Here is a 27,459-nt window from a genome sequence, read left to right as displayed (position 1 = left end):
CACAAAGCCTAATAAGTGTGTATGGCCAGGCTGTGAACACAAAGAAAATTGAATCCTCACATTGAAATGTATCCTGATCAGATTTTGGATGAAATGAAAAGTTCCTGTGTAGCATTGTGTTTAATATTTAAATAATACATGTTGTTTGTGTGAACTGAATACATTAGGCCCAATCCTCTCCCTTACTGACACACCCTTACTTACTTTTACTTCCGTTGAATGAACAACCCATTACGACCTGCTTAAGCAAAAAAATTCTATAGATAATTGATCAAATATGAACATAATTATGTAGGATAAGAAAAAAGTGGAAAATAAAAAATATAATAAAAATCATCTGTGCTTCTGTTTCTGCACTTACACTTGACTCCGTCCAAAGCTCGCTTTTGCATGTTTTTAAAAAAAAACAAATGGCAATGGTTACTACATTACTTTAATCTGCATTGTCAACCACCAAAGATGACAAAGAAGCCAAATGTTTGTGCTGCTAAAGTTTTTCCCCTGGAAAGTGTTCAGCAGTAGTTTAGTAAGCATGCAGTAAAGTGCAAACCTTTTAGCAATGGCTGCATATGGAACTTTTGTCTTTCTTTGCTATGAAACAAAACAGCATACAGTATACACCAAAAAAAGATAAAAACAGCCATTTTCTAGTCTAAATCCATACCCTTTTTTAAAATTATACAACAGGTAGAATGAGTGTCCCACATTGTGAATTATGATTAAACTCACAGTCTAGTAAAGAGTCAAAAGGTTATTTTTATTGAAAACATTGCTACACATCTACCGTCAGCGACTATCAAAGTTGTTCCCGTTTGATTTAACCTTTCAATCACAGCAGTTTTGTGGCTACATTAGGAGGCAAAATACAATAATGTCTAGTACATACAGTATAGTTGCCATCATTAGTCAAAATATCTATTGCTTTGGTGAAGGCTGTGCAGCCAATGTAGTTGTATTGTCTTCTTCTTTTTCTTCTTCTTCTTCTTCTTCTTCTATTCAAGATCTCCATCCTTTGATTCCTGTGTCCTTAATGTTTTACATTACGATTTTGCCATTGTGACTTTATGTGCATTGATATTATGCACCTTGTTAGACAAATTATTGAAACAAGAGATATTCATATCTGTGGTAGTCCATATTCAGCCTCTGTTTTGGATTGAAATATCTTCACATTTGGTTTGGTTTTCTTTCTAAAATGGATCTCTAGGACACAATAGCCTCAAGCTATTTCAGGCTTGATGAACGAACTACTTCAATTTTTACATCTCATTACAGAGGTAAACTGATTCTTACCCTGTACAAAAACAAGACCTCATTCAATATTTTAAACAAAGACATGAACATTATTAGAAAAAGAACCAATAAGATCACTTTCACATTGTGGTGGTAGATAGTTTGGTAGCACTTTACAATAAGACTACCCTTAATAAGGGTTTACGAATAGTTTGTAAGACATGAGATAAACAGGGCAACTGTGACCGGTTTCTTGCCAAATAGTGAGCCCGCATGTATCTGTACTGCTAAGCCTTATATTGGCTACTTAGCTTACTTCATCTTCTTCATCAGCCAGCATCCTTGGTATCTGTTGCTCACTGAGTTGATTCTCGCTAAGTAGCCAATATAAGGCTTAGTCATCTTGCAAAATAGTGAGCCTGTTCTGATGTATGTTAGAACTGGTTTATAAACGGTTCTTAATGATTAATAAAGTGTTTACAACCTAATTCATAACCTAATTATAAACCCTTTATGAATCCTTTATAAGGGTAGTCTTATTGCAAAGTGGTACAGATAGTTTTGTGTACCATATTGCACTGTAAAATGTACAAAATATCACTATGTTGTTGGCTAGTGATCTGCAATCTTATTCACAAGCACTTTGAAGCATGTTTATTTATCTACAACATACAGTGTACTTTGAAACAGTAACACATTTATAAATAAATATTGCAATCTTAACAATCTTACAATTCTCCTTTTGTATTGTCAGTTCTTTATGACTCGTCACCTGAGCTTAAAGAAGGTGAGGCAACCTCTACCTGTTCTGTCTCCTTCCTTTCACTTGTTCTTTTAATGTGCTATCATTCACCAGCAGATCTGTTTAATATTTGCCCTTGGGCTTTTTTTGCCCTCCTCACCCCCTCAAATGTTAATTTAAATAAATAGATATTTAGGAGAAAAAAATAATCATATATCCTTAAAATCTTAATAAATCTTGGAAATAAAAAGCTACAATTAATATCTTCCAAATTGATGGAAAAACATAATAAAAACTATTTATAAAAAAAAAAAAATAGGAAAAGAAATACATAATTATTGTCAACAAAACAAACATGTTTTATGAACCACTATCTATGCGACTGTTTGTGTCACTCCACTTGGCATTGTAATGTCATTCATTATATCCTGTTAGCTCCATGTAGGAAAGGGTCTATCTTGTAGCCATCCTGGTTTCTGTTTTAAATAATCCTCATTATTAAGAGTTCGCTCTGGCTTTGCAAAGCCCAAGCAGCCTCTTTTTTGGATGAGACACCTCAGTCAGTCCCCCTTTAGTTCACGGAGAGTATTTCACTGTATACTGCAGTTCCAAAAGTGTCTAATGCTGTCCAGTCACAGACAAGGGGAGGGGCCTGGGGATGATGCGATTGGTTGTGAACACAGGGAGAAACCCGTCATTGGCTGGAAGGTTTCACAAAAAGGAAGTCAGCCTGAAATATGGCTAATGTCATTTCCTGTTTGTTATTGTGCAGGTTTAAATGCCTCTGTCTTGGATCCAAGGGAGAAACAGTCTTTTGTATTTCACATCATCATCCAACTCTTGAAACATTCTGTTGTTTGAGGAAATAGCATGATGGTATTTAATGCTGAATGGCAGCCCCCACAGGTGTCCGAAGTTATGGTTGAGTACTTGGAATATATATATTTTTACATGATACATTTCATTTATGAGCAATGCCAAAAGAAAATGGGTCACATGATAGAACAAAAACAAACAGGTAGTATATTTGATGTGCACTTTTTTTTCAGTAATTATAATCATCAGCAAACTTGGTAATTCATTAATAGATTTATAAATGATAAATCAAATGCCACAGTCAATGCTGGCAATTATGATAAAAAATACTTCAGAAATGATGCTCTTACCATCCTTGGTCTAAATGTATAGTGGCATGATAATGTTTGTCTAATAACATACCCTGAATTTACTGTATAGCGCAATGGTTTACTAGTATTCTGAAAATAAACACTTATAACCAATGGTAACTTTATTATTGATTCTTACACTAATATTTTCACAAATAAATAATAGATTATAAATTAACTCATAAGGTTTATTATTGTTTGCTACCATTGATGTCAGTTTAAGCAAGTAATGACAGTATGCTTTCCACAGCCAAAGGGGAGCTAAAGGTATGCTTTCCCTTCACTGTCCATTCAATAATCTTCTAAACTCTTGGCAACACTTCGAGTTTCATTTACTGATCTCATATTCCTCCCTGTCTCCCTCCCTTCATCCATTGCAAAGGCATTACAGGTGAATTGTACTCATTGTCCATACTCCCCCTCCTGCACTCATCCTGTGCCCCTCCATTTCTCTGTCCCTTTCCCATCAGTCACAGATTGTCTTGTAGCCTCTCCATGTAGGTTCTGATTTCAGACTGACCAAGGTCCATATCCTGGCACACCCACTTTATGTCATCCTCACTGCCATTGGTCAACATGACTGAAGAGTTGGTGTATGGGCCACCCCCACCGGAATTATCATTTGGCAGAACGGTGGCAAAAGACGTGAACTGGACGCGTTTGCGTTTGGCAGCTGCAACCGCAGCTGCAGCCGTGGCCCGGGGGGAATTATTCAGATGCTCCCCTTGGCAAGTGGATTTTTTTCCACTAGTAGGCATTGCAGAAAGGCACTGATGTGGTTCTGCAACAGATCTGGGCAGGGTTTGTCCATGAGCGATGCCACGATGTCCCCCTGGACCACCTCTCCCACTAATGGTTCCCATGCCTGAGCCCACGCCCATCATCAAGGTGTTGCCAGCCCCGTTCAGGAGGTATTTGTTCTCCTCGTATCCTCCCTCATTCCTGTCAATGATAGTGGTGCACTCATCATGCAGCCCGCCCTGGCATTGGTCAGAGTGGTCAGCTAAAAGGTCAGCCTCATTGCCAAGCCACACCCAGTCATGGGCGTGGTTCATGTTGTCTCCCGCCTCCAGCACAGGGACCTGCTTGTGACGGTATCTGCAGATGAATGATAGAAATGAATCAAAGGCTGAAGCTGAAGTTGAACCAACCCATTGACCTTTCTTAAATTTGAGCATGAAATATATATGTGACATATATGATATGACAATAAACCTTTGAAAATGTAACATTTAGAATTGAAAAAATAGAAAATGTAATGCCTTATGTCTTAATCCACATACTTTTACTGTTAATTTTCCTTTAGATTATAAAACAATTGAGTCCTCAATTATCACAATGTTTTACCTGAATGCAAAACTGACGCAGTTGATGAGGAAGACCAGTATTGCCAGACAGAATACACCCAGAAGGGCATACATTCCAATCTCCAGGTCCGACAGTCCTCTCGTGGTCTGAGTCAGCTCACTATCTCCAGTGCCTGGTAACTCCACCTGTGCTGGGTAGCTACTGTGGTCCCCGGCCTGGCTGGGACCCCCACCCCGGCTGCTGCTGCTGCCTCCACTGGCAGCTTTGCCACCTGAAGCACGGTGGGTTACTGCGCTCTTGGTGGTTGTGCTAACCTGATTAACAGAGATTAACATAAACAGTTAACCCCAACGGTTCAAAAATATAACAGTTTGTTTGTTCATTATACTGTCCATCACTGGTTTAGGTTATATTTGTTAGATTGTCTATTGGTAGTTTGGTATATCGTTTTTGTTACAATATTTATGCAGAAACATATTTTAAAAGCAATATTTTAAAAGTGTTTACTTAAAGTATATATTGATAGTGTGCATTGAACACATTTAGAATACTTTGGAATTAAATATAAAAGAGTAAAAAGCAGAATATTTCCGTCTACTAGTGAGATTTCAGATTGACATTTTACTGATAATTATGCCTTTCAGCATGTCATTTACTTCCTATTAAGATACATAAGAATGCAGTCTACCATTTAGTAATGGTGCAGACAATTACATACTTTACATAGTGCACTATCATTACATTTGATTTTTCTTGAAATCTTTTTGTAACCCCCACCTTCCTCATTGCTCCTTCCTCTCGATCCACAGCTGCACTGTTGGATTTCCACTCTCCTCCATCCTTTGCTTGGTGCTCGCTGGTGCTGTTGTCGGTCCCTGCTCCGTCGTCCTGTCCACTTCTACACATCACACCCCTCTCTTCACTTTTTGCTCCAAACTTCACTACCACATTGCCAACTCCAGATGCCAGCACACTCTTCCTTTTGGACTTCTGACAGGTCTCAGAGATGACCATCTCCACTCGAACCAGGGCTCCCTGTCCCTCGCCCTCTGCCACTACAATAGGCCAGTGTTGTTCCTAACAGAGTAATGAGTCGATGTTAAGGTACACAGACAAATCTTTGGACAACATCATGTCACGTTCGTCACATAACGGCAAAGTGTTTCCTGAAAATATCCACTAGTCAGACTTGCAATGCTTGTTTCTGGCCCATTTTACACAGCTTTGAACTATTAGTCAGACAAAGAAAGTGTCTAATGGCTCGTACCTGATTGGTTATGGAGATGACACTCTCATCCAATGACACAGCCGAGAGAAGAAAGTCTTTTGGATCATAGACGTCAAGAGGAGTCACTGAACCATCACTGTACTGGATCCAGGAACTGATTGCTGCTTCCTGAAATATACATCACATACATCTTTTAAAAGTGTATTAGCAGGGTTTTTGGACTACAAACAGTCTTTAATGGCCTTTACTTGGAAACAATTGCTATAAAAAAGGTAATATTCAAATCTTCGAAAGCCAATAAATGTAGTATTGTCAAGGGATGGACAATTTTTCTAATGGGTCTATGAGTGTTACCTACAAATGACAAACAGACAAAGTATACAACTAGCTTGTAAAGCATTTAGCCGTTACAGAGCCAAATACTGTATGTGTCTTAGTAAGAAACATGTTTGGAGGCAGGTGATTCCAACAATATTTACATCTGGCCTGGTCCATTACCAACTTGATTTTCCAATGAGCTATAAACCGTAACAATCAATCACAAAAGACATTCATTGAAGTTGTCCTTGGTAGCTTGAGAGTATGATATTTTATTTTATTTTTTAAAAATATTTCAGCTGTTTATGTTTCTATTGCAATGCAAGCATGTTGTTAATCTTGGTGATAGCCAGAAAGAGACACCTACACTCCCATCCATTCACCCAGCACACACAAACTATAGGTTACTTACGTAACCCCAGTTCTCAGAGTAACATGAAGTGAGATGTCTCACTATGGGATGCGCCTCAACGCATATGCACCAGAAGCATCAATCTCATTACGCCAATCCTGATTGGCTGGTGATCTTGACGCCAACGTCAGGGAATCCACCAACCCTATAAGTAGCTTGCGCCACGACGCAGGCGTCATTCAAAATAAGCACCTCTTCTCGCTTCGCCTCAGCAAGAAGGGCCGTCAGGTGAGACATCTCACTTCATGTTACTCTGAGAACTGGGGTTACGTAAGTAACCTATAGTTCTCATTCATAACACTCCGTTCGATGTCTCACTATGGGATATTGAGACTCCCGCATTGCCAGACATGCTTATCTCGAAAATCACCAACACAAAAACAGAACTTAACAGGTAGAACCCTGTCCCAATACGGGGCCCAGCACTGCGCGGGCCACACTTGGAGCAGAAACATCTAGCCTGTAAAAGCAGACAAAAGTGAGCGGCGAGGACCAGCTCGCTGCTGCACAAATGTCTTGAATGGAAACACCCTTGAACAAAGCCCAGGATGTAGCCAATCCACGAGTAGAATGAGCGCGCAGGCCCGTTGGTGCCTGCAAACCCTGACTCGTATAAGCCAGAGCAATCGTCTCCACAATCCAGTGGGAGAGCCGTTGCCTGGTAACGGGCTTGCCCTTATGAGGGTTAGCCCAAGATACAAAGAGTTGGTCATTGCACCGAAACTCTTTCGACCTGTCCATATAAGTGCGCAAAGCACGAACCGGGCAAAGCAAATTCGGCCGCTGTTCCCCAGAGGAACCTAGCGGTGAAGGAAATGCCTCAAGGTCAATGGGAGTGCATGAGCCAACCACCTTAGGCACAAAGGCCGGGTTGGGCTTCAGCAATACTCTCGTTTGCCCCGGGGCAAACTGAGTACACGAAGGATGCACAGAGAGCGCGTGAATATCACTGACTCGTTTGGCAGATGCCAGAGCCAGTAACAACACTGTCTTCAGTGACAAGTGCTTCATGTCAGCGTCTTCCAGGGGTTCAAATGGAGCTCGAGCGAGCCCATCTAAAACCACCGTCAAGTCCCACAGGGGCACCAATGACCTGGAAACGGGGAGGAGCCGGCGAGCCCCTTTCATAAAACGGCAGACCAAGGGATGTTGACTAGCCGTCTTTCCCCCAAAGCCCACATGGCATGCGGCAATAGCAGCCAGGTACACTTTGATCGTGGAGAAAGCTCTGTGTTTATCAATCAGATCCTGTAGAAATGATAGAATCACACCGACAGGGCATTGAAAAGAGATGTGTTTCTTTTGAAGACACCACTCCTCAAACACCCTCCACTTACAGTCATAGAGAGACCTGGTGGAGGAAGCCCTTGCACTCTGAATAGTGTTTATCACTTTCTGAGGGAGCCCCACTGTACTCAGGTTATACCACTCACGGGCCAGGCCCATAGCGCCAGGTGCTCTGGGTGTGGGTGAAAAATCATTCCCCCCGCCTGAGATAGTACGTCCCTGTGTAGCGGGAGCTGCCACGGCTGTCCGCACAGCAGCTGATATATCTCCGCCAGCCAGTACATTGCAGGCCAGTGTGGAGCTATCAGGATCAGTGTGTGGCGTTGTTCTCTCACTCTGGCCAGAGTTGGAGGAATTAGAGCCAGGGGTGGGAACGCGTATAGAAGGACCGGGGGCCAAACGTGCGCGAGCGCGTCCACGCCTAACGGTGCATTTAGATCGCGCATTGAAAAGAACAGCTGACATTGAGCATTTTCTTTTGATGCGAACAGATCTACCGCGGCCCGGCCGTAACGCACCCACAGCTGACTCACAATCGTTGGATGTAGAGTCCAGTCTGCGTACAGTGGTGCACCTCTGGACAGCAGATCTGCCCCGAGGTTCATCACTCCCGGTACGTGTGTCGCTCTCAGAGAGAGGAGACGTCCGCAGCTCCATAAGATCAGTTTGCGTGCCAGCATGTGTAACTGTAGAGAACGCAAACCCCCTTGGCGGTTTATATACGATATCGTGGTCGTGTTGTCTGTCCTCACGAGGACATGATGTCCCCTGAGAGAAGGCAGAAAGCGTCTTAGGGTGAGAAACACCGCTAAGAGCTCCAGATAATTTATGTGTGACCGTTGGAGGTCTCTGCTCCAGAGACCCCTCACAGGTCGACCTTCGTATATGCCCCCCCAGCCCGTCAGACATGCGTCCGTGGTGACCACCTTCCGCGATAAGACAGCACCCATAGGCACGCCTCGCACCAGGAAAGTCGGGTGCAGCCAGTGGCGTAGCGCCGTTACGCAGTGCACAGTGACCATCACTCTCCGCGCGCCATGACGCGTGGGGTTTAGTCTGAGGGCAGCTACCCAGCGCTGAAATTCCCTCATGTGTAAGCGGCCCAGACGTACTACTAGGATGGCTGACGCCATGAGCCCCAGTAACCGCAGACACGATCTGAAGAGAACATATTTGCGTGGCTGGAAACGAGCGAGGCAAGCCCTGAAGGCTCTCACTCTCTCCGCTGACAGGCGGGCTGTGAAGGGCACCGAGCTCAGGCGTAAGCCCAGGAAGAGCACCGACTGGGCTGGGGACAACATGCTCTTTTCTGTGTTTATTACAAAACCCAGGTCGAGCAGGTGTTTCATGAGGATATTCGTCTGCATAATAGCCTCCTGCTCCGACTGTGCCAGAAGGAGCCAGTCGTCTAAATAGGTTGCCAGGCGAATCCCCTGTTGTCTTAACGGGGCTATCGCTGCCTCCGTACATCGCACAAACACCCGTGGGCTGAGAGACAGACCGAAGGGAAGCACTCTGTACTCGTAACAGACACCCTGAAAAGCGAACCTCAGATATTTCCTGTGTGGATAATATACTGGGATGTGAAAATACGCGTCTTTCAGGTCGATTGATGTGAACCAATCGTCCTGACGCACGAGACGCAGTAGGGATGTGTGAGTGAGCATCCGGAATTTGTATTTTCTGAGATACCCGTTCAGAGCCCTTAAATCTAGGATGGGGCGAATTCCATTCCCTCCCCGTTTGGGAACGAGGAAATATTTGGAATAGAAGCCGCTCTGACTCCGTTTGGAGGGTACGATGGATATGGCTTTCTTTTCTAGTAGCGAGAGAATCTCCTGCTCTAGAATGTGAGCCGACGCTCCCCGGGCATGTGATTGCACAATGCCCGAGAAGCGAGGGGGGGTGACAGCGAATTGGAGTCTGTAGCCCCGTGATATCGTTTTGAAAACCCAAGCAGAGCATGTGAGCATTTTCCACCTTTCGCTCCTCAGAGCGAGCGGGGATGTCACCATATCTCTGTTGTCTGCACCCTGTGACCGCATTGGTTGTGTTATGGCGCCCTCTAGTGTCTGAACACGGTGGCGCTCTAGGGTGACAACCTCGGTTGACACTGCGCATGCGCGCGGTGATGGTGCGTTCACAGGCCCGGCCACCGTCCGCATTCCGAGAGAGGCGTTCATAGCCACTCTCAGAAGCGGGGCAGTCGCCTGACTGTTTATTGACATTATTATTTGTCTTTTTAATATTTTCGACTGTGCCCTTGGCTTTAAGCCTGGAAGCAACAGTGGCAAACATTTTATTTTTAGACCCTTGTGTGTGTTTGTGTGACTTGAACGACTGGCAGGAACTGTTGCCAGTGCTGTGAAGTCTGCTTCCCTCATGGCGCGAACTGGAGGATGACGTGCAGTCATCACCCGAGGCGGCGGGAAGGCGGGAGCGTGGTTGTCCCCCGGAAACACATGGGTGCTGGATACGTGTGGAACACGATCCAGGGCTGAAAGAGAACAGGAAACCTCCAGCCCTTTCCCCGAGGGGGGGAGGGAAGGCTGTCAGGCTGCCCTCTTCTTCTTCCTCGCCTGGTGACTGAAAGTCTGGGTCGGCGGTGCCTGTGTGGCTGCTGCCGGGACCGGGGACTTTCTTGGCCAATTCGTCCGCGCCTCGCGTCTCGGTGGGAGACCGGGGGCGGGCTGTGGCTTCTGCCATCTCGGGACCTTGAACAGGGCCGAGTGCGGGGTAGCCTGGGGGAAGGTCCGTCGCAGGACCGTTGGGGGCGGCGGCTGGGCTTTCCGAGGGAGGCAAAGCTGGAGAGCTTCATCCTCCTTCTTCTTGGCCTCACACCGCTGTTGCATGGAGGCAAGAGCTGAGCCGAATATGCCCTCAGGGACGATTGGCATGTCCAACACGTCCTCCTTTTCCCGGTCGGGGAGGTTTGTCAGGTTCAGCCATCTGGCTCTCTCCTGCACCACCATCATCCCTAGCGATTTTCCTGTGGCCTGTACTGCACAGCGCTGCACGCGGAGGCAAATATCCGTGATCGCCATGATCTCCTCCCACACGGCCGGTTCAGGCTTCACCGTCATGTCCGCGCACAGCTCCGCTTGGTACGCGGTTAGCATGGAGGAGACATTTAGCGCCCTGGCGGACAAAGCAGCCGCTTTGTAGGCCCGTTCAGTCATTGCGGACTGGAACCGGTCCGCCTTTGTCGGCAGTGTGGGGTTCCTGCTCGGGGCCGCCGACACCCGCGGTTGGAGGTGGGCTGCCACAAGCGGCTCCATAGGAGGCATGCGGAGTAACCCGAGCTTCTCCATGCCCTCACAGTCCAGAGAGGAGGCTCCCTGGATTGGGGCCTTGCTGCTGAAGGGGCGGTCTCTCCAGGAGACCGACACCTCATCCAGCAGCTCCGGAAATACGGGGAGAAGTTGCCTGGTCAGCCTTGCGGCTTGGGGCAAGTTCTTTCCCTCGTATCTAGACCTGGAGGGCTCTCTGGCCGCTTCAGGCCAGGGGATGTCCAGCTTAGATGCAGCGCGTTGACACACGGCCTGCAGGTCCATGCTGAGGCGGGGGAGCGGTGGCTCGTCCTCGCCCGGGGAGGCAGACATGGCCCCAGGCTTGGCAGCCTGGGCAGACGAGACGAAGATGTCATCTTCGCCTTCGTCTGAGTCGGAAAGAAGAAACTCCGAGGCGTATTCTTCTTCCTCCTCCTCATAGTCCAGCTCCAGGACATCCTCCGCGGGTGAGGCCATGGTGAGGTTCAGTTGGGAGCCCCAGCTTGACACAGCACGGGGCCCCCTTCCCGCGGCTGTCGCCGCCACCGAGTCCCAGCTTGACACAGCGCGGGACCCGGCACCCGTGGCGGTCGCCACCATGCCCTGCTCGCCGGCCGGCGAGTCTACAGGCATGGGGAGGTCTCGGACCGGCATGCTAGCTTGGCGCGCTAGCCGCCGGCGGCGGCTTTTGGCGGTAAAACGGGAACAATGCCCGCACGCGCCGGGGGTGTCGATAGCCTCCTGGGCATGTTGCAGCCCGAGGCAAGACGAGCAGACCTGGTGTGAGTCAGTACTCGATATCTTTAGCCCGCAGCCGCAGAGCCGAGCCTCCGACACTCCGTCTCCTCTGGTGTGAGGGAGGGAAGAGTCCATCTTAGCTAGCCTTGGTGCGGCGTAGAAAGGACAAACGAGCAACAGGCGTGTTACCGTTTGCGGGAAAAAATCCAAAAACCTTACCGTTATCCGTTGGAAAAAAACGGCAGGGTAGATTCTGATATTAACTGGAGTGTTAATAAAGTAAATTCCCGTGCGAAGCAAAAGTAGCTGGCGAGCGCCCGTCGACCGAAGGTTAGCTTCGTATATCAGTCTGTGGACCGTTAAGCTAGCTAGCTACTGATCTTTCTCGAGATGTGCTCCGAAGCGAGAAGAGGTGTTTGAATGACGCCTGCGTCGTGGCGCAAGCTACTTATAGGGTTGGTGGATTCCCTGACGTTGGCGTCAAGATCACCAGCCAATCAGGATTGGCGTAATGAGATTGATGCTTCTGGTGCATATGCGTTGAGGCGCATCCCATAGTGAGACATCGAACGGAGTGTTATGAATGAGAACAAGAATATGTACTGAACATACTGAGAATTTTAACTGAACCATTTCCATTTGTACACAGTAAAAAAAAAAGTCTGACATTGTTATAGTGCCTTTCTCCACTCCCTATCTTTTTTATCACAAAGTGAACAAATATTTGGAAGATGGCATTTTTTTTTCTGTCAACAGCTTTCTTCTAGCAGTAGCTAAACCATAGTAGTAAAGCAGAGAATGTATTTTTCTCTTCTTGTCTGATCATGTCTCACTAATTTCCCTAGAGAAAAGCTGTTGCTTCCTTTAATCAGAACACAGAAAATAATGTGTAGGTAAAAATAACCGAACCTCCCTATAAAAGTAATTAAGCTCCAATGTTAGGAACAATACTCTTTCTCTCCCTCTATTTTCACATTAAATTGTAATTTTTGTTCCGCCCAGTCTCCTGTTTTTTAAATTTCTTTTCACCCTATTCTCCCCTTCTCCTCACTTTCCCTCTACATAGTTGCGTCTTCTTTTCCACAGGTAATGGTGAATGATGGAGATAAAAACCGACGGATTGGAAAATAAAAAAACAAATTAATGTTTGAATAAAAGGCAATATCAGATCTGAATTTCCATCGTAATTTGCTGCTTCTTATCCAATTAGCCCATGGATAGAAATTGTAATGTGGGGATTTGTTTGATAAAATACAAAAAAAATGAAAGAAGGGAGAATGGAGAAGGGAAGGGAAGGGAGGGAAAAGAGGATGTGAGGGATAATAGCTTGAGACAGTCTGAGTAAATAACCCTATCATGTGAATAGTTATATAGTACTGTAACTTGGTAGCCTTACAACATATTCAGTATGCCTGCAGGTTGTTCTATAGATAGTGTTTCGTTATGCATCGAGTAAAAGCAGATAATAATGGTATCATATAGTTAATTTATCATTTTCATTTTGTTGACAAATATAACATATCTTTGTCATTTGTGAATTCTATTGTGCATTGTCAAAAAAAAGAAGGAAATGCCTTCATGTGGTTCTAGCTAAGAATAAAGAGTATTGAATGTACTGTATACCTTAAGGTGGTTGTAACTGTAGCTAAGTAGTGCTATAGCCTGGAAGTTAACACACTCCTAATTAGAAACTGATCACGGGAGAGATAGCAACTATGTGATGTTCGCAGCACAGAATTACTGTTTAACTTCCATGATTACAACCTCAGGGGAATTACTGTAGATGGAAACAGCTTAAGATCTAGTCCATCAGTGTGGTGTGTGTGTGTGTGTGTGTGTGTGTGTGTGTGTGTGTGTGTGTGTGTGTGTGTGTGTGTGTGTGTGTGTGTGTGTGTGTGTGTGTGTGTGTGTGTGTGTGTGTGTGTGTGTGTGTGTGTGTGGGTGGGTGGGTGGGTGGGTGGGTGGGTGGGTGGGTGGGTGTGTGTGTGTGTGTGTGTTAGTGCACTTCTCCTACCTGTTTAGGTGTGTGTAACAGGTCTGTTGCTGTAGTTGTAAGCTGTATAGCCTGGTAATTTCCAGGACTTGCTGTCATACTGATGGACAGAGATGCAACCAGCTGGACTCCCAGGTCAGTGATGGTCACCTGGAAAAAAAAAAGGGAATATCTTAAAACATAGCGATAAAAGAGACCAATATCTTAAATACATACAACCGTTTAATTGTGTTACCTTGTCATCCAACACAGTCACAGTCTTCTCTGCCAGGATAGAATCCGACAGTGGGGAAAGAACCTGCAACAAAAGATCACAAAACGGTGATTGGTTGTAAAATTACATCCATTTATGTTATTTTGCCTTTCGAGATGCACAAAAGCAATTTTGTCAACATTTGAGTTTGTAAAAAGCTTTTAACAAAAATGTCATCCCTTGGCAGTTTCAAATGTTTTGATCCAACATCAAGAGTCTGCTCAAGGAAAATTCCTAAACAATACACAAGTTCACCAGCTTCAAAATCCAAGTATAATTTACATTACGGTGAAGTGGGTTGATTGACAAGTGATGGAATGTAAGCTTGTGTTTGAAAAGGTTGCAAAATTATAACAATGTTAACAACCAGCTCCAGCTGGTCATGGTAAATGAAGTATAGGAAATTAAGAAGTAAAAATAAGGGAAAACTCTGAACGACAGTACAGGAGCAAGGTACATTTGAAGAGATGCGTTGTTCTTTCAGTGAATATTATCCTAAAGGTCCCCTATTATACTGTTTTTCATCAATATATTACAGGTCTCAGATATATACAAAACATGTCTCTGAAGTATTTGGCTTGAAACACCAAACAGATCATTGTAGCATCCCATAATCCCCTCTCTTTCAGCCCTGTTTCAAAAGTGCTGATTCTCTGTCTGTTACTTTAGGTGGAAATAAGGAGCCACTCCCCACGCCCCTCTGAGAGATATTTGGTTAAAAAGAACACAATGGAGCTCCAGGAGGAGATTCAGGTGATAAAGTGGGGGGGGTGTTACCTTGGTTGGTGATTGGCTAATGGTTACAATAACCAAAAAATCGTTATGACATCATAAAGTGGCCAAAATCTGATGAGCTCATTTTCCGACAGGTTTTTATATAAATGGATCAGGACAAAAAGAGAGAGAATCTTTTCTCCTGAAACTTTCAGAATCCCTTTTTACAGAGGGGACACGTTGATGTATAAAAGACATGAAAAAAGTGGATTTTGCATAATAGGTGACCTTTAAGGTAAAAGTGAAGTGTGGCTTGTGGCCAAATAGACTGGCAGTATATGTATAAGCTAGGAAACTAACAGACTCATAAAACACACAGTCCTGAGAAAGCCGACATTACTTTGTTTAAAGAAAACAAAATATTTCAGAAAAACTGCTTCTATTATATCACATCTCTGACTAAATGTAACACATGCCAAGAAGTGGAAACACACACACACACACACACACACACACACACACACACACACACACACACACACACACACACACACACACACACACACACACACACACACACACACAGACACACACACACACACACACACACACACACACACACACACACACACACACGGACATACACATTGTTTGTGTCTGCCTGCCAGCTGTGCTTCAATGTCAGCATCCAACTAAGACAATTTAGCATAAACAAAACACAAGGCCAAAACTAAAGAACCAAAAAGTGAGTGAATGAACAAACAACAGAGAGAAAGTGTAAGCAACACACTGGTAGCAAACTCAAGATAAATAAATGGAGTAGGTGTCAGAGGCAATGACAAATAGAGAAGGACAGAAAGTGAAAGAGGGCAGAAAGAAGGAGCGCAGAAGAGATTGGGGTACAGATGATGGAGAGGGGGAGCAGCAGACAGACTGTGATGGAGATTAGGAGCCCTGTGCAGTAGTGTGCTACTCCGCCCGGCGACAGGAGGACAGGCAGATCTGATTGGTGTACAAAGAAAATCTCTCAGAGAACGTGTCGGGGCGTCAAACTCAATCCCACCCTCAGCGAGCTAACAAAATGCAATGATTGACAGCTGTGGGATTGCTCTTCAAGACAGGCAGAGAATAAGAGGGCGAGACAGAGAGACTGGAGGGAGAGAAATAAGGGAGAGACAGGGAGGTGGGGAGGAGGCGAAACTCTGGGAGACGAAGCTGGGGGGTAAAATTGAAATGTCAAACTATCAAATGACGGCTGCCGTCTCTGGCATCTTAATGGGAATGCTGGGTAAACTCTCTTTCCTGGCTCCCAAACAGAGCACAGCTGTCTGTATGCGTGCATCAGTGTGCATGTGTCTGCGTGCATGCAGCAGTTCCCATTGGGACGGATGCAAACACACACTCAGCTTTTCCCCAAAATCCCAAGACATATCTAGATAGATGCACAACACACTCTCAAGAGCAATCATGCAAATGCAAGCACTTAGAGTGACAAACTAAATCATACAAATAGAGTTTATATATTGTAACATGAAATATAGAGATGATACAAATTAGGAGAGCATAACAAAATATGAATATGACTGTGACATATTTGGGTTTTTCCCTCAGCTCAGATATATGAGAGTAAAGCAGTAATGTTAGACAGTAAGCCACGGGACTGTCCTCCACTGTCACACTCAGTTACAATGGGCCGGCTTATTGGAATTCAGCAAGTGTGTGTGTGTGTGTGTGTGTGTGTGTGTGTGTGTGTGTGTGTGTGTGTGTGTGTGTGTGTGTGTGTGTGTGTGTGTGTGTGTGTGTGTGTGTGTGTGTGTGTGTGTGTGTGTGTGTGTGTGCGTGTGTGTGTGTGTGTGTGTGTGTGTGTGTGTTTGTGTGTGTGTGTGTGTGTGTGTGTGTGTGTGTGTGTGTGTGTGTACCGTAATTGCTGAACCTCACACTGAGATGTTAAGGCCAAATCTGACAGTTAATTGTGGCTAATTGTGTAACAAGCTAGCAGGCAAGGCTTATAACTGCAAGAGAGGAAGAAAGAGAGAGAGAGGATAGTATTTTCATTTCTGGAGGGCTTATGACTGCAATGTGACTAGCCATTGTATTCTTTATTTTCATATATTCACATGTTTTCAACAGTCTTCCTCTGGAACTCTTTTCCGAAAAGTGATGCATGCATATTGGATGTAAAGTGGGTTTCATAAATTACTTAAAATACACATTCAAGCACTGCTCCTCTGGTGCTTTGAAGTACGTTAATGGTACACCATAATGTGTCTAGTTACACCTACTCCGTTTCATTAGAAGATGGATCAAACTTTGAAACTACATGAGGATTATTTTTCATTAAGTGTTGGGCTCTTTCATTTCATATTTTATTCTTAGTGTGAGATTAGAAGGTGGATATACACAGCTTCAGTAAGGACAACTGGTTGTTGTCTGGGATGATAATGCCAAATAATAATACAAAATAAAGTGAGAGGGAACAGACACATGTTTAGTTATGAGAGTGGAACAGAGGGTAATCACCTGTATAGTGGTAATTCCCAGGTCCCGTCCGATCAAGGTTCTTCCATCTATCAATCTGGCAATGCGAGGATCTTCTACCTGTGGATCACAGAAACAGCCACCACAATTAATATAATTTGTTCATTAATAACCATGAGGCTTTGCAATGCATTCATCTTGGATTTGTTTTACATGCAGTTGCTTGTGCTTGCTTTTATTCAATACGTAAATCAAGGAAGAGCTAAAGTTAAGGCCAACATTTATGGAAACATATAGCTTCTATCCCATATATCTTTTGAGGAACTGGATACCAATCTTAGATATGAAGTGGTATTCATTTTCTCCTCTGACTCTTAGAAAGCAACTAAGTACTGTTTTAACAATCGTTGATCTATTCCTAAAAGGAACATTTGGCATTTGTACGTCTTTGTGACAGAAAAACATTACCTTTAACTGGTCGTAGACCAAATGAGTAATATCAGCTTGCCAGTCCGCACCCAGCATGAAGACCATCTCACCTCCGGGGTCAGAGGGTTCTGCGACAAAATGAGTGAGGACTCGCACCAAGGCGTACTGGTACTGAAAGTCAAGAGAAAGTTCAAATTAGAATTACAATTCCTAACAAAACAAAGGATTCTTACAGTACATCTTGTTAGCCTGTGCGTTAACAAAATGTATGAATTGAATTGAATAGCAATAAATGACACAATAATTAAGTCCAGTATCTTAAACCAACTAAAGCTAAGCATGACACCAAGTCAGTCACATGTTATACTCAGTGGTCATACAGCTCTCACCGTCTCTCAGGGATATTGACTTTGTAGAAAAGGATTTAAAAACTATTTGTGTGTGATGAAACCAATTAGAATATTACCTGTAGGGTACAGCCTTTGCCCTTCCTCTCATCATCCTCATCATCTTCACTGTCTCTGGTAGGCCTTAGGAGAAAATAAAGATAAATATGACAGAGAGAGAACGAGAGAAGAGAAGGTCAGATTATCTGTTAATTAAATGGCATTTTTATACACTAAACTCTGAGGTAATGTACTGTATAATCCCAGCTTCAGGTCAAACAAAATAAACGTTTTAATCTAGCTGCAACACTTTTAAAACCCTATAGTTGTACCAAGTGAATTTGCTGGCAAACGTTCTATTTAATTGGAAATGTAGCCAAACTGGCCTTGTGCTTTATTCTTTGTCAATAAAGTCTGCGGAAGAGTATTTCTAAAAACCTAAACTATTGTAACTTCTCTAAGCTCCATTTCTCTTGCTAATGGATCCCCAGGTCACCTTAACAAGTGTACACTCTAAAATGGGACTTCTCTGTACTGAAGCTACTGCAAATGTTTTTTATGGTTAAAGCCATGATCACAAGGCGAGGTGTTTATGTTTTGTTATACCTGAAAAGGCCTCTTTCAAGCAGAGCATTGTTCTATACTGGGAGGCTGGCAGGATTTAGAGTTGAGTTTTGTCTTCTGTCACTGTTTTCCAGGGTAGTATATCCTGAAATACCGAAACGTTGCTTGTTCCTTTAGTGCTTTCACCTCCCCTATATTGGACATGTTTTAGACAAGCAATGGAACTTTCCTGTTTCACCTTTATATGTTTCTGTTTGACCCTTTCATCAGCAAAAAACTAACCAAAACAAAGTAATCATCACTATGCAGATGACATAGCAATCTATACAAATGTTGTCCTGCTTTTCTAAGCGTTGTGGACTCCATTTCTTTTTTTTATTGTTTTACTTCTACTTTACAAATAAACTGAATTATTGTCCTTATTGTGGGAGTTTCATGGAATCAGCCGTAACACTTGAACGTGAAGCCAAATACAACCAAAGCAAATAATAAAAGTAACACAATAAAAGTTAATTTAGTCAGGCACTTCCGCTGAGGCTTCACACATAGATGCTTGTCTCCCAGTTGAATATGTGTCTCTGTGTGAGAGTGTGTGCCTAACATTAGTGCTGGTGTCTCGGCAGCAGGAGCAAGGGGAGGTAGAGGTTTGTGCGTGTGTGTGTGTGTGTGTAGGTGTGTGTAGGTGTGTGTGTGTGTGTGTGTGTGTGTGTGTGTGTGTGTGTGTGTGTGTGTGTGTGTGTGTGTGTGTGTGTGTGTGTGTGTGTGTGTGTGTGTGTGTGTGTGTGTGTGTGTGTGTGTGTGTGTGTGTGTGTGTGTGTGTGTGTGTGTGTGTGTGTAGGTGTGTGTAGGTGTGTGTAGGTGTGTGTGTGGGTTGGTGGCTATCTGAGCAGAAATGGCGAAATTTAAAAATAGGTCCAGCATAACAGAATGGAAGGGCAGCAAGATGGGGAATAGAAACAACACACAGTCATACACACACTCAAAGCACACACACAGGCATACACCAATGGAGAATAGACGCCGGCAGGCATCTATGCAGACAGAGGACACACATACCATGTTCTTTATAAACGAAGAAAGAAAGTGCACATGCATACTTAAGCTGATGTTGAACGGATTGTGTGCTACACGTTATTATGTGTACTGTTATTGAAATCTGAGCCTGAAGTTTCCCCAATGTGACTCTGAATTTCAGTTCAAGAAACTGAGTTGGAGGCTATGTATTTAAATATGGCAGCGTCTTACACATCCCTTCTCTATATTTAGTTACGAGTTGCTTACATTATTTAAAGCGCCACAAAGCACAGCTGAAACCAAATGCAGTAGAACCATGGAGTAGAAGTTTGTCACAGGCTTGATGTGTGTACTGCTACATCATGGCTCCAACCACAGGGGGAATACACGACACATACTGTGAAGGATAGTAGGAATAAAAGTAAAATAATACAGAAATGAAATAAAAATAAAATGTTTTATTTAATAGTGTATTGAGAATCACAGGTTACATGTGCCATTATTTCCCATTAATGAAAGTATGTGAGGGAAAATCTTTGTTTATGAAGTTAATACATAATTCAAATACATTTTGTTGGACGTGCTGCAACTGAATCCCTAAATAAATATATATGTGTTCCCATTATCAAAACTTAATATACAGCTCAATTAAAGTGATTCCATATCACAAACAGACACTGCAAATACAAGTCAATACAAAAATAGATAAACTGTAGAACATGTATATGAAATGGTTAAGTTAATAGATTTCTGATAAAATCAATATTTTTAAATATAATATTTACTATATTTATCTGAGATTGTATACTGCAGGGTAGACAAAGAATAAATGCCCTGAAGATATTTCCACAATTTATATACTACGGTTTCAGCTTATTGTCCCGCTGTGTATGAAATTGCACATATAAGTGCCCACACACATGCTCAAACACACACACACAAACACACAAACACACAAACACACACACACACACACACACACACACACACGCACGCACGCACGCACGCACACACACACACACACACACACACACACACGCATACACACACACACACGCACGCACTCACGCACGCACACACACACACACACACACACACACACGCATACACACACACACAAACACACAAACACACAAACACACACACACACACACACACACACACACACACACACACACACACGCATACACACTAACAGTCACACGCCAACATCATGTAACTGATCCACCCACTTGCATTGTCTACCTTTCACAGAGAGTGTGCATGTGTGTGGGTGTGTGTCCGTTTAAATGACTGATGCCTCATTCAGGGCAATGATGCTAAAGCCATAATAGTTGTCATCAGTATAGCGAGACAGGCCTTGACCTCATATGAAATTATAGACTGGCTGGAACGATATGTGCTCTCAACTGCTCCATTCAATAAGCACTATATCACACACACACATGCACACACACACACATCAAGACAAAGGACACTCACATTCACACAATGCCTTCGTTTATTCCTTCTTTTCTCCCTCAGTCAAAAAAAGAAACACAAACACACACACATACATTTAAAGGTTTATCATAGAACAAAATGACATGCAACACTGACTCATACATTCTCTTTATATTATTTATTTACATATCACACGCTGAACTGTGTAATCCTTTTGCGGAAGAAACAATATGCGTTGTCTTCTTTCAAGTGCATGGACCAAGAGCTGTAGTAAAAGTTGAGAGTATATCTGCTTTCTGGTTGTTTTCTGCTCTCATACATCTCACACTTTATATTATAAGTACAACTCCTTTATAATTCAATAACCTTGGTGTACAAGTCAATCATGTTAATTTTTTTATTTGAATCAAAAAAAGTGTGTCTAAGGCAATTTGTAAACACAGCAGATGTATGTTTGTATTATTTGTCATGATGTTACAGGTGAATGCTTTGGTGTGGCCTTGGATCAGTCAGTTGATTTCCTAAAGTGTTATTAAAGGGCACTTCATCCACAAAACTAAATAACATATTTACATTATTACCAGCTTTTCACTATAGGGACAATCAGACTATTTAAAATAAATAAGCTTGGACGATGTATTGAACGATATTAGTCTATTGCAGATATATTAGCATCGATGTCAGCTGGCAAGTAACAACAGTATTGCCAAAAATTTGTTTTTCCACCATAAAGCAAATACAAATGTATTTCTAACAGTAAAACACCCCTCTAAACCATGGGCCACACAAACTTAAACATGCTTTTGTAGCACAATTGTATTTGGCCTAACAAACATACTGGTTGGGCTCTTTTGAAGACTGCCAGCAACTGTTTGATATATAAATAATACAAGAAGATGATCCATCACAGGCTTCCAACCCATTGACTATGACTATTGATAAATGATGCTTCCTCCTTCTCTAAAAAAGCCATGCAAAGATATCCATGGTGTTCCAAAAGAGGATGGCCAACCTTACTGTCAGTGGAAATGTTGCTAAGCTAGATAGCAACACCATTAATGGATGAACCACAGATATCCAGTGTAGGATACATTTCCTTTTGACATTACTAATCTTTGTATATTCTTCCTTTGGCGTCATTTGCATAAGCTTTCAGTCATGACCTTACACCCTTATCTAGATACGATTAGATATATTCCCCCAAATACAACACTGGCCCTTTAAGGTCATAAAGGTCATGTACCTCTTGTTGGTGATGATGGGTACCCTCCAGCCTTTGACCTGGCTCAGCTCAGTGTCCGACACGTCTATCTGCAGAGGGAGCTTGGGCACCCACACGGTGAGCTGCAGCGTGGCAGAAAGGTGCAGGTAGGTGAAGTTCACCGCCAGAGACTGCCGACCGCGCATTTCTTTACCGTTCACCAAGACCTGGTTACAGTTGGGGGAAACCTGAGAGGAGGACAAGATGAAAAGAAGAGGTTTAGTCTGGGACACCGTGCATGCAGAGGATGATATTTCCATGTGATGTCACACAGACTTAATGTTTTCCTCCTGAAACAGATGTGTGGCATTCCTTGAGCACAGACTGGAGCAAGTTTCAACAGAACACTCATGCTCTTTCAGACAAAAATATATGTTGTCACTGATTGCTTGCTGGATTGTATCCATTGTGTAAAGCACTTTGGAACACTGTTTTGCCAAGTGCTCTAGAAAGAAATGTTAATAACATGCCTCTGAAGCTCCTTTCTGCCACAACGGTGGCATTTTGGGTTTGTGATTACCCAGGGAGCGTATGTGACCTCCACCAATCTAAAGCAATGTTTTAAATTTGCAGCGTTTTAAAATCAGTAAACCACATGGTTTCAAGACATTAGTATAATTGCTTTGAACACATAAGCCCATCCACGAGAATACTGCCAACCGTTTTACTGCATTTTAAACTGTGTTTCAATGGATCTAGGAGGAGAGGAATATTATTTAAAATAATAAGAGGGCAAAAAGCTATTAATTATGGAAGATTATAGTGTTACATTTGTCAACACTGATATACATTACAGACCATCATTCATCCAAACTGTGGGCTCATTGTTAACAGTAATTATAGAGTCAAAAGGGAATATTTAAAGTTATAACAGATGTTAAACCCTGTTGAACCTAACCCCACAAAACATTATATACTGGTATAAATCTGATCTTCTCCTTTGGGATATAAATATCTATATATATTGTATACATTTTCTTGGTTTAATAAAGATGGTAAGTAAGTATTGATTTCCAGACTACAAAAATGTATGTTCCCAGTTCATGTGCACATAGTGCCTGCCCAAATACAGTTTGTCAGACACAAAAAGGACACCACAAATCAAATGAGATAATTAGATATTGTCTTAAATGTGAAATTCCCCAATCATGCTGTGTTGAAAAAGAAAAATAAGATAATCATTAAACAAAGTGGACTATAGCAGTTTGAGTGTAAAGTCTTTATTTTGTTTAGCTCTTGTTTTTCATAGACAGTAAAGTCTGTGGAAAATGATTAGTCTCTTGTTAATCTGAACGGAAATAATACTTTTTAACAGCACAGTGTTTGTTTTCACAATTATGAACCTGCAGATATCTAGTTAGAACATTGATATACAAAGTCAATTGATACTTAGGGAAATAAATGTTTTGCAAACACTGGATTATTATGAATGTTTTTCAAGGGGACAGCACCGAGACAATCTGACAGGCAAAACAACGGAAAAGCCAGGATATTAGTGGGTTTCATTTGTTCCCTCTATCTTGTCTGACTGCGTGACTGATTAAGATGACACTCATCCAACATCTTTTCCACACAAGCAGGAAGGAAATAATAATAAACATAGGAATATAGTGAGGAGTATAGTCATTGTGCTACACTCTACATGTATAATCTATTTATCAATATATTATCTTAATATTTTGTCGAAAAATTATTTTTTTACGAACGTTATCCTTTGCAAGTAAAGACTTAAATACAAATAATAATCTGAAGATACATGACTATAATCACCCACATCTACCAAAGAAAAATGAAGTAAGAACTATGTTGAAGGTAAATATGATGACTGCAACACTGTGTTCAATACATTTTATTTGTTCTCTCTCTTTCAGTTCCTCCCCCTCATCTTTTCTGATTCTTTTTTATTTCCTGGCATGTATATAACTTCTCCTCCCCCTCTTTTTTATACCCTTTTTAATCTCTTTCATCTCTCAATGCTGCACTTATCCTGCACAATGCCTTCTTTTTACCTGCCCTTTCCTCTATCATTATTAGCCTTTCATTTAACACTGCTTTTGTCTGATTTCTTTTCTCACAAAGTGTAACTGCCTCCCATTTCAAAGTGTTTCCACCTTTTCAAAACTGCTTTTTCCCACAAACGTACAGGTTTAGCATTTCCTTCCCCTCAGTCCCGCTTCACTCTACTATTGTGTTTAAATGTACACAAGTATTTGTTTTACATTCATTTACCTGGGGTAGAGTTCCCTTGTGTGTTTGCTCTCTTTCAGCAACAACCTCTTTCAATATTCATAGTCATACACATTCATACCAGGGGGCTTCAAAAAGTCAATTCTTGATCATTTCCCAAAGCCTTCACTTCCCCAAGAGCAATTTTACCTGGCATATTTTTATTTCAACCTTATTTATTTATAGTTGACAGTGTTTTGCTGCTTTTTATATAGAACCTTAAACATGTCATGCCGGGTGTGTTTCTGATCATTTGGTGGTTTTACCTGATGAAAAAGCAGAGTTGTTATGCCAGCTTTGCCACACAACATAAGTTAAAATTGCTTTACAGCTAACATAATCCGAAATGTTTAATAAGTATAACATATTAAAACATATGTAAAAGGAGAAGTTTAACACTCAATTACTTGCCTGGCTCTGGAAGTTTTGATGGACATTTGTTAGCTTTGACAATACAAATATTGTCTTCAGGTTTCATGTCAGGTTCTGGCTGTATATTGCAATCAGGCTCATAAAAAAGCACCAATAGAACACACACTTTTTATTTTTTAATTTTGTCTTGTTTCCTCATGAAACCCTTTGATCTCAAAAGAGGTTCATATTTTGTAAATAAGAATGAAACCGTTTCCTCTATATCTCCTGTCACCTTTACCTTTTTCTCAATTTGACTTTCTCCTCTCCGCTGCTGATCCCCAACATAAAAGGAAAGATGCCCGATCCTTCTCCTCTCAGCTTCCTCTTTTCAATTTCACTCTTTTTTTTCTCACTTTAACTTTCCTTATATCTCCACCAACATCCACTATTTCCCTCTCTTGACCCTTTCTTTTTCTATTGTCCCCCCCTCCCACCCCCATCGCACAGTCTCCCTCTTCATCTTCCTCTCTCTCTGAAACCTGATTTACCGCTTGTTAACATCAAAGGGACGTTAGAATTTTTGGTGCCTCAAACTATTTCTTCAATATTTTATATTCCAGGTGAAAATCAGTGTGAAAACTGCACGCGGTTACTGTGGCAGCGTTAAGTTTCCAGTGAAGGTAAGACAGGAGCAGCTGAGGGAAACACAAAGGTTCTGCTTGAAGTGCCACTGTAGCCGTAGGTCTGTCATCTCTACGACAGGTTCCTGAACTACTTTAGCTCTTTGGTTCAGTGCCCAAAAGAAACATTCAAGGAAAATTAAGTTTGAGTTCATTTTGTCAGCATTTCAAAAAATGTTCAAAGAATAGGGTAAAAACTATCAGGTCGGGAAGATTAAGATATAAAAGTGTTGAATTTGATTGAGGAATGAACTGCAAATTATTAATACAGAATGCATTTAAGGCAAGACAAGTTTATGTGGCCCTTTTCAACACAAAGCAATTCAAAATGCTTTATAAATCGAAAAAAATGTAGGATAATTACAAGATATTCATCTCTTTATCATTGCTCTACAAAGATAATTGCATTGAAGTTGTTTACACTTTAATTGTTTTCTTCCATTTTATTCGTATATGTTCATGTTAAAACGACCGATCACACAGCAAATAGCTTGAGTGGTGAAATAAATGTTTTAATGCACATTTTATGATATTATTAAATATTTTACTCGTAGCTTTTTGTTAGGCTGTATTGCCGTTTACATTTGACTTGTCTCTCCCTTTCCTCTGTTTTTTTTCTCTTAGTATATTTAAGCTGTGTGAGTGTGAGTGTGAGTGTGTGTGCGTGTGTGTGTGTGTGTGTGTGTGTGTGTGTGTGTGTGTGTGTGTGTGTGTGTGTGTGTGTGTGTGTGTGTGTGTGTGTGTGTGTGTGTGTGCACAATGTAGTAACTGCTTTTTTTGTCTTTTGTTTTCTTAGTTATGTTCTCTGTATTTTATATGTTTGTGTTATGTGTTATGTGTAACGTTGCTGCCTTCTTGGCCAGGTCAGCATTGTAAATTAGATTTTATCTCAATGCTTTTTATCTGGTTAAATAAAGGTTACATTCAAATAAATAAAAAACTACAGCTGCCAGAGACATGATGTGGAGATGGCGAACGAATTAACGAATTAATACACGCCCAGACACACACACGCACGCACGCACGCACGCACACACACACACACACACACACACACACACACACAGACACACACACACACACACACACACACACACACACACACACACACACACACACACACACACACACACACACACACACACACACACACACACACACACACACACACACACACACACACACACACACACACACACACACACACACACACACACACACACACACACACACACACACACACACACACACACACACACACACATCTGGGACCAGACAGTGTGAGTGCCATAGGAGAGGAGATTGGAAAATGAGAGAGCTCGTTAAATGCTGTCCGTTATTTTTACTCAAACAAGTAAATTGCTTTTCTGAAAAAAAAAACCTTTGTTTCATGTTAAATGTTTATGCGTGTATCCTTTGTTTGTGTGTTTGTTTGTTTGTTTGTTTATGAACCAAACTAGATTTAAAGTACAAAATAATGATGAAAGGGATATTTGACATTGTGGTGAATACACTTATTTTCTTCAGAGGTTTTCTAACAAAGAGAACCATTACCACGTTCATCTCTAAATAAGTATCTAGACCCATCTGACTATTATCTTGGCCTAGCATACTGTAGAGACTGGATGTAGTGGGAACAGCTAGCCTGGCTCATTCCTCCTGCTAACAGCTGTAACGCTTCTAATGAACATGTTGGGATTTGTTTGTTACCAACAACAATTAGCTGCGTTTAATCAAGCCATGCAATTAATGACCCTACTTTAGTTATACACAAGAGTGATATCAATAGGATAGGTAACAAGCTCTTTCCCAAAATGTCAAAAATATTGTTCAATGTTTCTGTGGTCAAACATTTGTCACTCCTTTACTTCACGACACCACAACTTCTTGCCTCAACTCTTAATCCACTCACATCTCTATAGAGAAGAACCAGTAATTTCTCTGCAAAAAGGCAGATGCTCAT

General features: G+C 42.2%; 1 protein-coding gene across 1 annotated transcript in view; it reads right to left on the bottom strand.

The window, feature by feature from the left end:
- Positions 1–736: 736 nt before the first annotated feature.
- LOC307043150 (transmembrane protein 132C) overlaps positions 737–27,459 on the bottom strand; it is a 264,602-nt gene continuing 237,879 nt past the window's right edge. The window contains exons 7-16 of the mRNA XM_079687429.1: positions 22,219–22,424; positions 18,035–18,098; positions 17,608–17,739; positions 17,182–17,259; positions 13,930–13,992; positions 13,716–13,844; positions 5,717–5,845; positions 5,227–5,526; positions 4,489–4,763; positions 737–4,239 (exon numbers count right to left, since the gene is read on the bottom strand). Of these exons, the coding sequence (XP_079543555.1) occupies positions 3,612–4,239; positions 4,489–4,763; positions 5,227–5,526; positions 5,717–5,845; positions 13,716–13,844; positions 13,930–13,992; positions 17,182–17,259; positions 17,608–17,739; positions 18,035–18,098; positions 22,219–22,424 (2,004 nt within the window). The 3' untranslated portion in view covers positions 737–3,611. The remainder of the gene's footprint in view (positions 4,240–4,488; positions 4,764–5,226; positions 5,527–5,716; positions 5,846–13,715; positions 13,845–13,929; positions 13,993–17,181; positions 17,260–17,607; positions 17,740–18,034; positions 18,099–22,218; positions 22,425–27,459) is intronic.

Source organism: Notothenia rossii (assembly GCF_949606895.1).
Source record: "Notothenia rossii genome assembly, chromosome: 6".
NCBI classification, from domain to species: Eukaryota; Metazoa; Chordata; class Actinopteri; order Perciformes; family Nototheniidae; genus Notothenia; species Notothenia rossii.
The sequence above is the reverse complement of the archived record's forward strand: the minus strand, read 5'-3'. Positions and strand labels throughout refer to the sequence as shown.